Here is an 18486-nt window from a genome sequence, read left to right as displayed (position 1 = left end):
TAAGGTAGGCGGGTTTCAACGGTTCGGATTAGTCATTTGAAATTGATTTTATGAGTTTTAGAGTTAAGCTCACCAAAACTTTGGTGAGCTTAAGAGCACCCTAGTTCTGCTCATTGAATATTGATCCATAGTACACAATATCATATAGTACCGATTAATGTGCTAGTTAGGATTTATTGACAACTGTTTAATTAATTATGATAAATAAATTTTAAAATTAGAAAAAAAATTATAGACGTGTTGTTTTTATATAGATTGGTTGTGTATTAAGTTTCGTGCAATTTAAATGTCAAAAATATATATTATTTCATTTGATAAACGATCAAACTGATACTTAATTTCATTATTTTCATTCATATGATGTGCATGAAGCGTTGATTACATGTTAGTATCAGATTTAAAATTATAACTTATAATTTACAGTTGTCAATATAATGTATTAGAGAATAAAAAATCCGTTGCATTTTTTTTTTTAAATAAGGGTCAAATTTTTCAATTTAAATATATATTTTTTAACTGAAGTTTCGAACTGAAAATCATCTTAGATTAAGTTTGGCTATATTTGTTGCTGTGCAACAAAGCTATCTTGATTTCGAATAAAGCAACAAAAAGAATCATCAATGTAAAAACAATTCTCGTTTTGTAATTCAAAAATAAAGACACCCAGAAATAATCCAAGAAGCAAAGAGACACAAAAAGAATAACAAAGATAACAAAATATCAATCTTTGTCTAATAGCAAATCCAAGACTACATCCACAAATTACAAAACCAGAGATGCTATAATTGCCAATACTGACACTCCAAGACCCAAGTACTCCGACACAAACCTCGAACCGCTCGAGGGTTTAGGAGAAGGCGCAACTGTTGTAGTACCTGTACCGGTTTCATCTCCTGTGTCAGTACCGGAACTCGGAGAAGAGGGACCGGTGCTGGGTACAGGGGCAGAATGAGGAGAAGAGGCAGCCTTGGCCGTCTTTGCGACACGGATATTGACCTTCTGGCCTGCAGCGCAGTGTCCAGGTAAACCGCACATGAAAAAATTGTGACCGGCACGGGTTATGGTGATTGAGTCGTTGCCAGAATTGTAAGTAGCAATAGGTTTTGTTGCATTGCAAGACTTGTAATCTTTCTTTGTTACAAGCATTACATTGTGGAAGTCTTTGTTGTACTCAAAAACTGCAACAGAGATCAAAGATGCTTTATAAGTTATAACATATATAAATTTATAAAATAATAAATGATCCTAGAGGAGTGTACTTTATATGCTAATGATTATGCATAAATGCAAGTTCAAAATAATGTCAAAATAATAGCGACCCTGTTTTTTTTTTTTCTTTTGCCGGATGAAAAGCCTAAAAAAACCCCTAAATTCTGTTGATTTAATTTTCAATTTTTTTAACATTATCAAAACAGTGTATAATTTGGTTTCATCGTGCTACTGGAATCATGACATCCTACAATAGTTCTTCTTAAAATTAAGTAATACATAAATAGCAAAACATTGCTTTGCTTGGTGAATGAACAAACATTTTTCTATTATTAAAATAGAAAATTTGAGGACAAGTTCCGCATTCTTTTTAGTACTAACATTCTATAAATTAAATAAAACCTCATGCAACTTTTTATTAACAATTCAAGTATTATAACAAAAAATATGTTTAACAAACAAACAAAGAATTCCACGGAAATTAATAATTCTAGTAGAAAGATTATTAAACTTACGGATAACATCTCCAATTTGAAATTTCTGTGTAGAAGCCCAAGCAGAGTAATTTACATTGCCCATAATCGTCCATCCCTTGTTATCTCCGACTTTGAGCACCGCCGCGGTGCAAAAACTCGTGAGACCCAACAACAGGAGCAGCACTAGAGCTCTGTCAGCCATGGTAGATCTCTTCACAATCAGAGTGAAATAGGGTTTTGTGTGAAATTAAAGGAGAAGTTGAAATTGAATGGTTTTAGAACGCGTGAAGGATTGTGTGTATATAGAGGGAAGTTTAACAAAACACCGACTTTTAGTTAGGATTTTCTGTGGCAGTTATTTTGTAACAAACTGTGTTTGATTGTGTGTCTTGAGATGGATAGTTGTACCCCATACATCTAGCAACGTAAAAGACTACAGAGAGATGAATATAGAAAAAATGGAATGTGGATGGTGTTTTGTTAGTTAGAAGTGGAATTGGAGGATGTCTAGGAGTAAAGCAATGGCTACCAGATTTTGGAAATGATCTCTTGTCATAATTATTTATGGATTTGTTACTTCATATGATAATATGGTAATCATTTCTCTATAAACAAATTTACTATATACTGTAAGGTATAAATATATTAATTTTATATTTTTTTTTCAAAACAATATGTTTGAAAATTAGAGCATCTACATTCATAAAATTAGAATAGAATTAATTTGAAGTTAATTTAAAACACTGCACTCGTGCAGTTAATTTTGAAAACAATTTCATTAAAAAATCTTTCTATTAATGAAATTATCATATATCTCTAAAATTGTCACCTAAATTTGAAATTGAAATAAAATTACTAAGGTAGATGTTCTTAGATATACACCGGGTTTCCTTGTAACTGAATAAACTAAATGATGAATGTTTGCTTGCCAATGAATTATCAATCGAGTATACAAAGCCCACACGTGATAAATTATGTGTCATTCTTAATTATCATTTAAGCATGTATGAACTATAAACTTCAATGTATAGAACTGTCATGCATGCTAGACAAATAATACATCAACCTAGTATTATATAGTGTCCTCTTGTTTTCTCATCTTATCAACTGAACTTGAATGGTAACCGTATTTTTCTATTTTTTTATTATATTTTCCATTTTTGTCTGAGTCTAGGTTGTAGAATGGTATTCTCGTAACAAATTGGACAAGCTTAATTAGTACGTTTCCAATTTCAAATGCTTCGTTAGTTGGCACCGATAACTAAAAAGATTAAATTAGACAAATGGTCAATGAATTAGTTCAATCCAATTCTCGTTCTATCTCCTAAACGTTCTCTTTTTCTTTTTCCTTTTATAGAGAAAGGTTTAATTTTAGTTTCTAAATTATTCGATTTAGTTCAATTAAGTCTCTGATTTTTTTTTTAATTTAATCAACCCCTTTCTTGCTCGACCTAGTCTTTAAATATTTCCATGTTGTTTGTGGATAATGTGCAGTATAAATGTAGCTATAATATTAAATAAAGCAACGAAATAAGATTGCTAGTTAATAAAATAACAATTGGCAGATTTCATGCACATCATGAGCAAATAAATGAAGCTACGAATCTCCTTCGCAGATCTAACGGAAGGCACAAAAGGGACTGACTCAACCTCGTACAATTAAATAAATAACTGTTAGATGTGTCAGCAGATCTAACTGAAATATTAACATCTCGGTAACATAAAGGGCTGATTGAACCCAAAAACAAAACAAAAATAGAAAGTTCATAAACCCTGTTAAACCAAATCGGGTATTTCAGGACCAAAACTAGATTTTTCTCCTTTTCTTTTTAAAGAAATAAAAACAGTATTTTCTCCAGGGGTGACAACGGAGTGGTCGAATTTTTTATTAATACCTTAAAAACAAATGAAATTAATGAATATGCCCTCAATTTTTTTTTAAAATGTCCTAACCACTCAGTTGGGGGCAGCCAGTTCTCAGCACCAAACTGTCCCAAAAATTACAAAAAAATGTCAAAAATTATACTTATCCACACGGATATTTGAATATCAGATATTCACATCTAAATTTTTTAATACGGATTGAATATCATCCATACTATCCATACCGTTTTCACCCGTAATTTCTCTCATTTTAGAGGAAATCATCAACAAAAATTATACTTGAAACCATCTCTCTTCCTCAAAAAAAAAATAATAATACTTGCTGCTTCGGAGACATGAAGCAGACGACAAAATTTGAAAAACTACACATCCAACCACAGATGATCCGTACTATGCTTTCATGTCTTCGTATGAAAATGTAGCAAGAGACTAAATTTTATACTTTTAATAAAAATATACTATCTTTTTTTGGTTAAGTAGAAAATCACTCACTTTCAAATTGTTCCGAAATTTTAGATCAACTGATTTTCTACTTATCTGAAAAAAATAGTAAAAGAATTATAAAATTTAGTCTCCATGTGCATTTTTCATATGAAAATCATGTTGAATGGTTCGAAATGATTGTTTGGAATTTAGAAACAAAAATATGATCCATAGCATGGACTGACCCAAACTTTGCAAAGTATCTTAGCCTCACTCAACTTAACAGACCAAATGAGAACTGTACTTTGTAGCCGACTATTCAAGTGGCTATTTCGGCAGCTACAGCAAAGGAAAAAACACGCAATTTAATTCCAAAATCAATCCAAATAGAAATCTGTTACCAAAAGAGTCGAAAGTTCTAGTAGCTTGTAGTTTTGTACACAACCACGAGTTTATCCCAAATTATTTGTTTCAACACAGCAACAATCACAGTTTCATTCATTTATTTATTTATTTATTTGCATTAGAGCTTAGCAAGCAGACTATTTGGAATCAATTTTGCAACGGTGGTTTCCTTGGCCTCTATATCTCCAGCACTTGGAGGCACGTCAACTGCCGGCGAGCAATTGAAGAATCCATGTGGCTGCACTCCAATAACAAAATCAAGTTATTACTTGGGTTATACATTAACACAAATAAAGCTACACTTCACCAAGATAAATTTCTGTCTCCCAAATAACATATATAAATGTTATTTTTTATGATGCACCCATTTTACCCTTTGTTAAAAAAAGTTCCAGCAAAACCCTAGATCGAAAACCCCTAGAAAGGACAAAAGGTATCAAAAGAAAAAATACATGCAACAAAAGCCCCCAGGTGAGAGAACAAGTCAATAACCCCTACTCCATATAAATTGGTATAATAAATATAGAGAGAGAGAGAAAAGGTACCATTAACATAAAGCCAATTCGTTCAACCGGCATGACTGGCCAATCTTCTAACCTTGGGATATGAGTTATTCCAAACACATACCTAGAAATAAAAAAATGACATAATCAATTCAAAAATGAAAAGTAGGCAATATACTCTACGTAAAGAAGTACGAAAACAAAATTACCCCGGAAACAACACGTAGACCAAGCATAACAATTTTAGATATCTACTCTTAAACGCAAACAGTTCACCATGTATGAAGTGGCAACTGATACTCATAAGCTATGTAATAATGTCCCATAAGCTATGAGCACTCTGTTGGAGCATATTTACCACACAGGCCCACTGATACTCATAAGCTGTAATAATGTCCCAGATCGACGAATATATAAAAATTTAAGAGATCAACAGATTTTGGAGTTCCATCGCATTTTGAAAAATTAAATACAATGGGAGTGAGGCTACAGTACTATGCATACTGCATATTGGTTCAAATGGCTCAGTATCTCCATTTTCAAAAGTCTAAACTATCGATCTGAACCGTTCAACATGATTTTCATATGAAAATGTATTTGCAGATAAAAATATACATCTTTTAGAATCTTTTTAGATAGGTAGAAAATCACTTGATCTAAATATTCAAGACCGTTCAAAATTTTGAATTTCTACCTATAAAAAAATAGTAATTTTTTTTCAAAAAAAATGCAAAAGTTAGTCAGCAAGTACATTTTCATATGGAAATCATGTTGAACTGTTCATATCGACTATTTAAACTTTGAAAAAGAAAATATTGATCCGTACAATGGAAATCCATACGGACCAATCTGCACTATGCATAGTACCATAGCCTCACTCATACAATGGAAAATAAAAATTTGATGATTGGACAAATACATATGTTGTAAACATTACCAGAGAACGATGTCGGTTTCCTCCAAAGGCCTGTCCTTGGTGACCCAAGTGGCCAACCCTTCATTTAATCGAGGGTTTTGGTTGGGGAACTCGCCGCCAGGAAACATCTCCTCTCTTTTGTAAGGTGTGACCCAAAGGTTGTGCTTTAAAAATGCAGCCCTTCGGAGAAACTTTGCCTCAGGACCGGCCAGGGGCAAGCAGTTTGAGCCCGGCACCAGTTTGTATCCTGTTGGTTGACCCGTTCGATTTACAGTACGAGTGTTTCTCACCTGTATTGGTGCAGTTGTTCATTAAAGTCAGATATCTATTGTGTCTGTTTTTCACTTTTTTTTAGGATTCCATTTTTATGTAATGTTTTGTCAAACATTTACACTTGGGTGGTGCACTTCTTAAGCATAATACAATTTACCAATGCAAAGACATGCAAATTTTTATTTAAAGGTTAAATTGAGTCAGAATCAACCAGATCTGTGAGCAGTTTAAGAAATCCCAATCTATTAACTAGGCAGGTTGTCTAACTCATGTTTGGTCCGAGGACAAGTAAACCATGCCAAAATTCTTCAATATTTTAGTTGGTAACGCTTTGGAAAATAGTTAACTATTAGAACAGGGTTCAAATGGCTCCATTTTTTGTGCCTCCATTTTAAAACTTTAATAACTCAAGTGTCAAAATAAAACCATTAGATATGATGTGAATAATTTCTGGATGTTGGTTTTTCAACTTATTGATTCACATAAAAACAAAACCGAAAGCGATAATTTCTAATATAAAAATAACATGGATCGCATCTAACAGTTTTATTTTGGCATACAACTTTTAGAATTTTTGTTATTAGAAAATTAAACATGGAGGCATGATGGAGGCACAAAAAATGGAGTAAATTTGGCAAATTGGAAGGTTTGGATTTTTATTTTAACAAACTATTTCAATCAAGTGCCAAACAGGTTGGTAAATTATGCTTGTGATCAAGATGAGGCTTTTATCATCTAGTACTATGCAGTACGGCAATATTTTGATGTCGGGACCACATTTTCTTACAATCCAATGGCGTGCAACGGAAGGGTCACAGTCGCGCATCGCTTTTAACTCTGATTTGAGAACCTTTTCTTCGGCATAGAATGCATTGTCGTGTATGTTGTTCTGGCCTGGTTCTTCCACTTTCGCATTCACCTCCACTACCTGTAACAAAAAACAAGCAACTCGCAACTATCAGTACCAACTTCATAAAATACAGTTGTAATTTTTAAATTCTAGTATTGATGTAATAAGTAGGTAAAAACTGTTATTGCTTTAGTTTGCTGTCTTGTGATGGTTAGAGACATTGACAAATGCCTTAATAGTTTTATTATGTATCTTGTATGGGTACCGGTAAAACTTTGTATGGTTTGTTTTAATAAATATCATGTTGATGTATCATAGAAGTTGGATGCATGCAAGAATTACCCTTAAAATGTAGATTTTTACTTTAGCATATACCACGAAATTTTTTATTTAGCATTTTAAAAAATTATATGATGTTAACCGTGGACAGCATCTCCCTAGCTCCCAATAACCTCATGTTCTCCTTAGCCCAGGTATGCAGAAACTAAGTATAATTTATTATTAATAAAAAAACTCAGGGGTAATTAAGTCAAACATGAAACTGTTGGGCAATTCTTGTAAAGGGTGACATATTAGGTGTAATCTGCCAAAAAAAAATCTTATCTGTGGTTAATGCATGACTATAACAAAATTTTGAATAGTGCAGTTCATCTAAAATGCAAAACAAAAACTGTGCCCAATATAAATTACCTGGTTGAATGCCTCGGTAGGTTTACAGTCAACAGCCATGTCCATTCGAGCAACAAAGAAATGCTGATGAACCGGTGCATATAAACCAGGTGCAATAGTTGTACCGTATTTTCGATATTCGCCTGGCATTAATGCACCTAAGCTGAGAATTCCAGTGAGCTTAACTTCTGCTTCAATTTTACCATCCTACAAAAAGAAAGTTCAAAAAATTTCATTTAAAGATGCAAACAATTACGAACAAGAGTTACTAAGTCCTTGACAAGATAGAATTTTTCAAATGTTTTTTATACGAGCTGTACACAGTACACTTACATACACTAAATGAATAACAAATTAGGAACTGAGATAGGCATATGACTCGCCTCTGCAGTAAATAACAACATATATACCACTAAGAGAAACAAATCATTAAAAAATACAGCAGACTTTCTCTCCATTTCTTCAGTGTTCATTTAATAGCCTCTACATAAATGAAGGAACTAGAGTGTTTAGAGCAAAATCAAATGTGATAATTGCTATGGTTTACAGTAAGGTATGGAGACCAGAGGAAGATCCACCTTTGGTGAATGGGGGTCAACTGCCCCCCATTTATTTAAAAAATATGGTGTTAAGACATGATTTTATCGTTTAGTTCAGAGTAAAATGCTATCGGTACTGTAAAATTGACCCCCATATAATTTGTGAAAAATTATATGATTGATCCCCATTACGTGTTTGACCCCCATAAGTTGAAAGATTCCCTCCGCAGACACTTCAATTTGTGCATGGGGAACCGGACATTTTCCAGTTTAGCATAGACACAAATGTAAGTATTTCTTGTATTAATTATACCTGAAAAAAATGCCAATAAAAGCCGTATTCATAATTCGCAACTGTGCATATAAAAGAGACTGTGAGCCTCCGAGAGCGCCTAACTTCCGCTAAGCCGGTTCTCCAGTCCTGATGCTTCCACAAAATACCGTGGTCTTCTTCATGCAAGCAAACACAATTCTCAATTGTCTCGACCCCACCAGTATAGTTTGTGAAATGGGCATCAAAGTACTTTATGTAACCCAAGCAGTCACAACCCTAAAGAAATCAAGTTATATCAGATAGGGCTAATGCCAACAAAAACTCTGCGATACTATTTTGGTAATGCAGCTACATTGTCCGTGTAAATTATTACAAGGCATCTTTAATTAAGAAGAAAGTACTGTGAAGGTACAATTAAACAGCTGGGGGTTGTCGAATTTCGCACTCAGATCATTCATGAATTTAAGCATGAAAGAAACTCAACATAATTTATCTTTACAACAGCTTAACCAGTGCAAATAATTTCAGTCCGTTTAAGTATGAGCATTAGTTTTTCATAATGCCACATATGAATCAACGCATGCTTAGAGCATAAAGGTTCACCTTCACAATAAACGCATGTTGACTGCAATAATGACAAAATATTGACCCAAAAATTAATTATAACAGAATATCAATAAACAAAGAAAAATTTAGCATTTACCCTCTTGAGGGAGTGTGCATTCTTCCCAAGACCATCCTCCCCGGCATCAAAAGCATTCTTACGATAGTGAGGTTCATTTGGATCTCCATACGGGACCACCATCTCAACAAAGCTCAACCTGTGGGCCACGGGTCTACGCCCACGGCTTTCATCAATATAGGCAACAGAGTATATCACCAAACCCTCTCTAGGGGTGAATCCAATGCGGAAGTTCCACTGCTCATAATTGAAAAAATATATATATATTACATACCAAACTCTGCATAAAAAGAAGGGAGGCTGTTTTTTCTACAACCTAAAACAACAACAACAACCAAGCCTTTAGTCACAAACAAGTTGGGGTAGGCTAGAAATGGAACCCAATCATAAGCATAAAGTCAAGGTAAGTTCGCAAAATGAGAAAATCATATATTAAAAACACAGAAAACCTTATATGACATTGGATTGTTCTTTTTCATTACTTGCCTTTATACAGTTTACTGAGAAAGAAAACAAGGCAGTTTGGGAATTACTGAAGACATCCAAAGATATTTAAAAGACTCCAATTTCATATATGCACACAGACTAATTTGATAGGTGGCAACAATAGGATATAACCAAAGTACCATCCCTTCTCACAAACAGGACAATGAAACCTGCTGGCAACAACCCCCTCACCCCAGATTCAGATCACCTAAAGCAACTCAAATTCTTAGTTTAGATCCGGACCATCAGATATATTTTCACGCAAATATTAAAGGGCCCGGTGCATTCCACCTCGGGCCGGATTGGCCCGGATTCTGATCGGACGGTCCAGATCTAAACTCAACATTTGAGTTACTTTATATCTTAGATGATTTACAGGGGACATTGGAAATCATAGGATGTTTTGATGACACTATCGCAAAGGTTGTAAGCACTAGACACAGGCGGACCTTAATGCAACCCAAAGGTGCTTAGCCACCCTTATGATTTAAATTTTTTAATTATGTATATTGAAATATAATTGAAAAAAAAAAAGAATTCTTAAGTTTTTATATAGTTTAGCCCCCCTCATGAAATATGAAATGTGTGCTTGTAGCCTAGTGGTTAGCATCCCATATTGTGGTTGTGGAGAGTTGGGTTCAAATCCCACCTACCACATATTAAACATTTTTGCATTTTACGTTTCCACCCCCGACTACACAAGCAAGTTTACGACATACCTTCTGCCACTCCACGAAATGACCATTGACACGGAAACTGGGCCCCTCAGGTTGGAGAATCTGCAGAGGCTTGAGATCACTCCGGTCCAAGCCTCCACGCGTCTCCCCAGGAGTATAATTCCTCAGTGGGTCGGCCGTGGGGAGTGGTACCAACTTCCTGTCCTCAAACTCGATGATCACATTGTTTTGGATGTCAACCAATATGTGGAGCCCTTCGACAGGCCGGGCGTAGCCGTTCTCCATTGGGCTATCACTCTCCGTCCTGCAAAAGATCAGAGGCTTTGCGAGTCTACGGCTGGGTGCATCCACTTCACTGTGGTAGCCCGCACACCTAATTTGAGATCAGATGTCAATATAAGCATCTCCCTCTAGCTTTTATCAACTTGGTATATATGGATTTTTTAATTTTATTTGTTATTATTATTTTTATTTTTTTATTTTTTTTGGGGGGGAGGAGATGGGGGGCGCAGTAGGGAGAACATGCTCATTGAATCCAGGCCGAAATGAATCAAAAAAATAAAATGACCCTTTTCAAAAACACTAAACTAAAATTAAGGTGTTGGATGATGTGCAGTTAGCTACCTTCTACAAGTGGATGTCCCTTGAAAATAAACAAAAAGACCCTTAAAAGAATTTCCATAATGGATTCAGCATTCAATACATATCGGTGCCTAATTCAATTTTAATGGGAACTTTTCTATGTTTTGTACAGCTTATCGACTTGAGAATCAGGTAGATATCAAGTCATTTTTTAATTTAGTCTGGTACAGAATTTGGTTTTATTACTGTGCTAACCAACTGTAATCCGCTTCCAAGTTCTTGAAATCTGACTTTTTAGACTTTATTATAAACAATATTGATCGATGCAGAAACATCATCTAGTATGTTCAGAATGAAAAAAATATATATCTACACAAATTAAGATTATATATTACAAAGAAAATTGCAATCTTACCAAGCATCAACCATCACAAGTTCCATGTCTTCTATCCCTCTCTTTTTCATTGCTTCTATGAAAGGAGGGAAACTCTTCACAACTGCTTCACAATCAGCATATTCCACTGCATCCTACAGTTCACAATTAATCATAGACTATTTATCATATGAGTTTCTCTATTACTTCTCTTAAAGGTGCAAAAAGTATATTGCACGAGTTCTGTTTTAAGTCAGCCAACTAATGTGATAACATTTGAATAAACTGGTGGGCATCTTCCTCAAGTCATGTTAGTTGATACGTACCATAGGAGGTTGTACATCAGGAATGACTTCGGTTGCAACAACCTTCCCTCTATGGTGGCCCCCACGGGTGGCTGCATGCACTTCTGATAGCTGGACGATCCAGATGCTCGTCTCATTCGATTTTTTGTTATACACAACAAGACGGGCACGTCTAGGAGGCAGTTTGCCAGGAATGACGGGACCACCTTTAGTCCTCGGGATTAGTGATGGCTGGAAAGGAGGGAAGAAGTACGCATCGGCCAACGCAACCACGTTCTTTTCTGGTTCTAGAAGAACCACCTCAACAAATCTCATGCTGTCTCGCACCTAAAATGTATAAAATTTTGTCAATATTTGTAAATTTTGAATAATCAATGAATTATACAATAAAGTCATTCATTCTTTCTGGCCTATATCTGTATTTGAAAAATGTTTTCTTAGGCCACTGTTGAATAATGCACACACATCCGCCATAGAACTTTCTTATTTGGGAATATTTTTAATTGTTCATTATCTGGCAATTCCGATTAAATACGGGTTAAGTTGGGACTTGTGCTACGGAGTTTAATTTGTACATGGTGTGAGATACCGACACGAGTTGAATCTTCTACTAGTACTAGATTCATGTAGTTTTAATTAGTACCTCAGGAGTTGCACCAGCTGCCCTCACAGTTGTCACTGCCACAGCTATTTCAGCAGCAGATAACGGGTCTAATGGGTGACTTGTCTGGGCCCGAGTCATTATCGGAATTCCTACAGTGTAAAAAGTTATAACCATATTATATTAAAAAAAAATCAGTAAAAAAAAATACATTATATAGGTTCACCGCCAAGGACTACAATATCCCAACTAGAAGTACCATTACTCCAACCAAAGATACCAATTTAGCAATAATGACCAAGATAATTAATTTAAGCATGAATGACAAGAATCAAACTTGAACGAAATTATTGGTGAAGCGAATGACCACAGAGGAGGTTTTAGAGCACTAATTCCAAATTTACACATGAACACAACATTTTATTTTATTTAAACTCCAATTGCCAGCTCTAGTGCATGAGCAATACAAATAAATCTAATGAAAGCAACATAAGTGTCACGAAAATAAAAGTGAAAATAAACAAGAACTAGATAAAGAACTCCCATCAGTAACCCAATGAAGTTCTTTCACTATGGATAAGAAGTCACTGTACAAGGGTCCCACGAGCTAAAAAACGAGTTTAGCAGACATGTACCAGCCCCAGATGAAGCACAAGAGAGGATCCCTAAATTTCCGCTCTAGTACCTTTTCCTCCGTCGCAAAAAACAATCGATCAAACATTCAAAGATCAAAAGATCAAAAGATGAGACAGAGAACACACCTTTAGAGGATGCCTTAGCATTGGCAGTGGCCATCGGTTTCTCATCTACGGTCCATTCCTCCACGACCGCCGCCTTAGATCCCCCGACTCCGGCGGAGGGAGCGGCGGAGACAGTTGCAACCGCAGTGGCTGCGGGGGCACAGCAAGACGTCGTCTTTTCCTCAGTTGTGGCCATTGTAGTGGGTTATCGAACTCTCCGTTAACACCTCCAAAGTACCCCTCCCTAGTTCCACCACTGGACATACAGCACTACTCCGTTTCTTTCCTCTCTGTGCTCGCTCTCACTGTGCGTATCAATCGCCTCCAGCTATCCTTTTATATCTTCTCCTCGCTAGGGTTTGTAGGATTGATTTGGTAGTAATAAAGATGAAATAAAACCTTATACCAGAAAGGAAGGAGAGAGGAGATCCTTTTGTAGAAGGTCGGAGAAAGGGAAGAGAGAAGGGTGTGAGATAGAGAGAGGAGTCACAGTTGGGTTGGATCCGGGTGGCGGAATCGATTTTGTTGGAGTGTAATGGTTTCCTACGTGTCCAAAATCGTTATTTTATGGAGATTAATTTATTTATTTATTTATTCGAGAGAATTTTTGTTCCGACGCGTATTCGGAACACTTGGTATAGCATTTATTGCCTGAGACTGAGAGTAAAATAATTCTGCAAAAAAAAAAAAAATCTGGAGTTAAAAATAATTTTGGTTCCTATTTAAATTATAGGAGATCCACTTTAAGATTTGTTCCAGATTAATACGAACAATGCAGGTCTCATCATACACTACTGAATCTGAACTAAATATATATGAGTAGTAAATTACCATGATTTTCATTCTTTTCATAAAATTAAATCTACAAAATAGTTTTGTTTGTAAAATAAAATCCATATAGTGCTACAAAGGAAAAATATCAGCAAAAAATGATGTCACCCAAAATTATTTTTATCACCGTAAACAATTAATATCACTGGCAAATTACCATGACTGTCATTTTTCATAAAATTAAATCTATAAAATAGATTTTCTACGAGATATCACATAATACATAATTTTAGAAAGTTAATATTTACTTGAATTGTACATCATAAGTTTCTCCCAATGATTGATTGTCTACGTGATATGTTACGGCGTAAACTATTCTATCGCATAATTAAATAAATAACATAAAACAAACTAGAAAAAGCAAATTGTTATAATTAGACGAAGACAAAACAGAAATAAAATCAAACAGTAAGTGAGTCATATAGTAATAACAAAGAAAATTACTTTACATTAAAAACATTCAATGTATGATATGTCAGTTATAGGATCCAGTAATACAATTATCATCATAAAATATAGATCTCATGCAGTACCTTCTAATAAATTTTTAGCTCAAATTACAAAAAGTAGATATTGATATTATTTTTCTTTGATGGAATGGAGGACTCATTTTTTGTTAAATGTGCCTCCATCTATGATGTGAATTGTTCATATCTAAATATCCAGAGTAGAACTAGGGCGCTCTTAAGCTTACCAAAGTTTTGGTGCCCTTAACTCTAAGGGTGTGTTCGGATTTTACTGTTCACGTGGAAAAAAAAAATTCACTCAGACTGAATTTTTTTTTCCCACATGAACAGTAAAATTTAGTTCAAAAATTTTGCAATCTCATTCCTATTCCTATTCCTATTCCTATTCCTATTCCCGTCCGTCTGCCGAACACGCCCTAAAACTCATCAAATCGATTTCAAATGACGAATCCGAACCGTTGAAACCCACCTACCTTACGTGTGATGCATCTACATGTGAAATTTTTAAACATTCGAATTAATTTAGTATAAAGTCAAGCGGTCAAAAACGTTCAAAAAATGAATGCACTAAAATTAATTTATTAACCTTCTAATTTTGACCGCTTGACTCTATACTAAATTAATTTGAATATTTAAAAATTTCACATGTAGATACATCACACGTAAGGTAGACGGGTTTCAACGGTTCAGATTCATCGCTTGAAATCGATTTGATGAGTTTTAGAGTTAAGCTCACCAAAACTTTGGTGAGCTTAAGATCACCCTAGATCTACTCAAATATCCAACTACGATTATATTTTTTTCGTGAATTTTGATGACATCCTAAAATATTAAAAAAATTCTTTACTAGTTAGTAAATAATACTTGTTGCTTACTATTTAAATTAGATGACGTATTTTACAATTATGAAATAAGTAAGTATAGTTAATTATGTCTTGTTTAGTATGTGTTTTTTTTGTAATTCGGGTTTCCATATGAAATTAGTGATGCTTTGACTTCACTTTTATTAAAAAATAAAAAATACATTCTAAAATGAATCGGGTTATTGTGCTTCATGAAGTAAGGCCATGTTTTATATTTCGTATCTATATCTTCGCTTTTAAAATTCAAATTGTCAATCTAATCTGTCTAACAAATCTCCAAATAATCAATTATGATTGATTGCACATGTAATATGTTATGCTGTAGATTGTTCTATCTTCTCTCATACTTAACAAAATAACATAAAACAATCTAGAAAAAGTAAATTTGAATTACTTTTGTTATAATATGCGTTGATTGGGTTTGGTGCATGGGGGGGGGGGGGGGGGGGGGGGGGGGGGGGGGGGGGGGGGGGGGGACTAAATGGAAACAAAATAAAAAAATAGGTGGGTCGTTTATTGTAATAACAAAAATAAATTACTCACATTAAGAACATTCAATTTATATATTTTGTCGTTATGGAAGTTCGTAGTGGAATTATTATGATAAGTATGGAGATTATTTAATAATTCCTAATAAAACTTTAATCCAAAATTAGAAAAATTAGATATTAATACTATTTTTTAATGGGGTCACTTGACTCTTTTTTGTTCAATGTGCCTCCAACAAATATTTCTTGTTGCTTAGTATTTAAATTGGATGACAGATTTTAAATGGACAATCTCAATAATTAATTTCATTTAATCATGTCAACGTATGATATAATAAAAATGATCGCTCTTGTTATATTAATTTAATGAGAATTCAAATTGAGAAAGCATATAACCATCGTAGATAATTAAGAAATCGAATCGTCTGCCCCCAGAGTCTCTGCTGGGTGGGACCGGAGTGGGACCGGTTACTGTTTAAGAGTTTAACTATTGTTACTGTTTTTAAATGGGCCCCACCCGCAGAGACTCTGGAGGTAGAAATTTCCTGCCTCCCGGGGGCAGACGATTCGGTCTCGATAATTAATGTGTAATGACTTGGTTGCTGTTAACTAGTGGTTTGCAACTCGGGCGGGTACGGGTACCCCGGGTATACCCGTCTCGGGTACGGGTTCGTCTCGGGTACGGGTATACTCGGGTACAAGGGTATTCGGGTACGGGTATGGCGGGTATAATTTTCAAAACCCATACCCTACCCGTCCTATACCCTTACCCGTGTACCCTTGACGGGTAAGGCGGGTACGGGTACGGGTATTTTTTTATTTTTTATTTTTTTGCTGTTTTTTTTCTGGTTTTTTCTGGTTTTTTCTGATTTTTTTCTGGTTTTTTCTGGTTTTTCCTGATTTTTTCTGGTTTTTTTCTGATTTTTTTGGGGGAAAAATCAAATTTTTTGAATTTTGAACTGTGATGAACAGTACTCGGGTATACGGGTATGGGCACTCGGGTAGTCGGGTACGGGTTTAGTCGGGTACGGGTTAACTCGGGTAGGGTAAACTCGGGTATTGGTCTAAAATAACGGGTCCGGTCCGGATTTTGCCCGTACCCGACCCATACCCGGGCTCGGGCACGGGTACCCTAGCTGGCGGGTACGGGCGGGTACGGGCGGGTATACCCGTTAAGGGTATTATTCAACCTCTTAGTGTTAACCAGCTATCATAACGCGGAGCAAACGACTCGTGTGATCTCGGTGCAACCAAAATTAATGCACGGAGGAAATGGAGAGGCAAGAGCCCACGGAATGTTTGGAAACTTTGGATGAATTCGTATTCTCTGCATTAACTCAAAAAGGAATCTTCTGAGTTAATGCATATGGACCGCCCGATCAACTTTAAGATTCGTGTGAATTAAATCCGCACTAATAGTAAAGACCCCTATGTTTTAGGTGGGATCCGGATGGACTCCGTTTAACGGCTGATATGTATTAACTCAAAAGATGCTCTTTTGAGTTAATGCAGATGATGTTTGCATAGCCCGATTATTTGGATCATTTCGTGTGTAGTACTCTGTGTGGCTATACGATCCCAATTTCCTAAATAGGTTGTCAGTCCATTGGATATTGATTGGAAAAATTATATACCAAGATTTACAATGTTAAAGTGAACAAATATAAAAATTAATATTCATATAAAATTACCATGCTCGTCTTCTTGCAAGTAGAAATACATAAAATCATACAGTACTCGCCAGAGAAAAACCTTACGAGCATATTACCTACCACTTTCGTGTTTCGTCCCAGCTCCCAAGACCAAAAGATCGGCCAGAATTCTCTCTGTCCACAAACTCAGCAACTAGTCTTGTTAAGGTCACTGCAGATGGGTCCCACACCAAAGCCTCCTGAATAGTTAATAGAAGCTGGTTAACCCGCTTTTTAGTGAATCTTAAGAGGATTTTACAGGGGATCTGAAGAGTGAAGACAGAGACGGACAAATTGATACCTTCTCATTTACAGAGTAAGAGGAGCGAAGTCTTATCAAACAAAACTACGGGTGAGAAGAGTTAAAACGACATGTGGGATGATCATTCTCACCTTCCAGGTGAATTTAAGCGTAGTTTACTTGATCACTCTCTCTGTCTCTTTTTTTTATTCGTATAAAATAATACATTTAAAAAAAAAAAATTGATTTGAGAATCTGAATCCGTCGTTATTTTAGGTACGCCGAGGGAGGGAAGAGAGCGGAGGTGCAATTGCAAGTCACCGTATTTATTCGTGGTCGTTCTCTTGTTTGTTGTTTCAGAATTGTTAAATTCGGAGGTAAACAAAAGAATGAGAAGGGAAACGAAATTGAACCTGCACAAGTTTAAAACAAAATTCAACCACTATTTCATCTCTAAATCAGAGTATAAAAGAGGTGAAATGGCTGACGTTTTCGTTCCTTTCCTTCTCATTAATACAATTTTATTTTCTAATTGTGGAGCACTCTATCTGTTGCGTTTGGATGAGGCAAAGAATAGTGCTAACCCGAGTTAGCTACTATTCCGAACTACTATTTTATGTTTGGATGTGTTTGGATTAGCAGAAAGTGACTATTATTTGTTTGTTTTTAGTGGATTAGCATGCTATTCTACTAACTCAACTAAAAGTTGGGTTAGCTCACTATCTCAAATTTGAGTTAGCTCACTATTCTTACTAACCCAAGCCTTTATCCAAACACACACAGAGAATCTGTTCTCTCTCATATTCTCTCTCCCCTCTCCACATTAATGTTATTAGTTCAAAAAAAAAAAATTGTCCGGTTGCTTTGGATTCTATGTGATTCGGACAAACTTTGGATCTTTAAAAAAATTCTTTTCAAATTCTCTATTTAGTTGCCACAGAGATCTAATACAGACTTATTTGAAAAAATAGAACTTTAGACTGGCAAAATTTTTACTGAATAGAACGAAATTATACCGATTTTGTAACGAAAATCAAA

The 18486-nt window shown here is 35.3% G+C and overlaps 2 protein-coding genes across 2 annotated transcripts; both read right to left on the bottom strand.

Annotated features, from left to right (window-relative positions):
* Positions 1–627: 627 nt before the first annotated feature.
* LOC144575234 (mavicyanin-like) lies at positions 628–1962 on the bottom strand. The gene is made up of 2 exons (XM_078325343.1): positions 1725–1962; positions 628–1178 (listed from the first exon to the last, which is right to left on the bottom strand). Exons 1-2 carry the CDS (start codon positions 1885–1887, stop codon positions 763–765), a joined length of 579 nt encoding a protein of 192 aa, XP_078181469.1. The 5' UTR covers positions 1888–1962; the 3' UTR covers positions 628–762.
* Positions 1963–4356: 2394 nt separating this feature from the next.
* On the bottom strand, positions 4357–13424 carry LOC144575233 (Copper amine oxidase family protein). The gene is made up of 12 exons (XM_078325341.1): positions 12889–13424; positions 12170–12279; positions 11548–11853; positions 11264–11376; positions 10309–10639; positions 9125–9340; positions 8461–8697; positions 7630–7815; positions 6877–7017; positions 5838–6106; positions 4943–5024; positions 4357–4635 (listed from the first exon to the last, which is right to left on the bottom strand). Exons 1-12 carry the CDS (start codon positions 13061–13063, stop codon positions 4516–4518), a joined length of 2286 nt encoding a protein of 761 aa, XP_078181467.1. The 5' UTR covers positions 13064–13424; the 3' UTR covers positions 4357–4515.
* Between the last annotated feature and the right edge of the window lie 5062 nt (positions 13425–18486).

This window comes from Carex rostrata, chromosome 23 (assembly GCF_964058835.1).
Source record: "Carex rostrata chromosome 23, lpCarRost1.2, whole genome shotgun sequence".
NCBI classification, from domain to species: Eukaryota; Viridiplantae; Streptophyta; class Magnoliopsida; order Poales; family Cyperaceae; genus Carex; species Carex rostrata.
The sequence above is the reverse complement of the archived record's forward strand: the minus strand, read 5'-3'. Positions and strand labels throughout refer to the sequence as shown.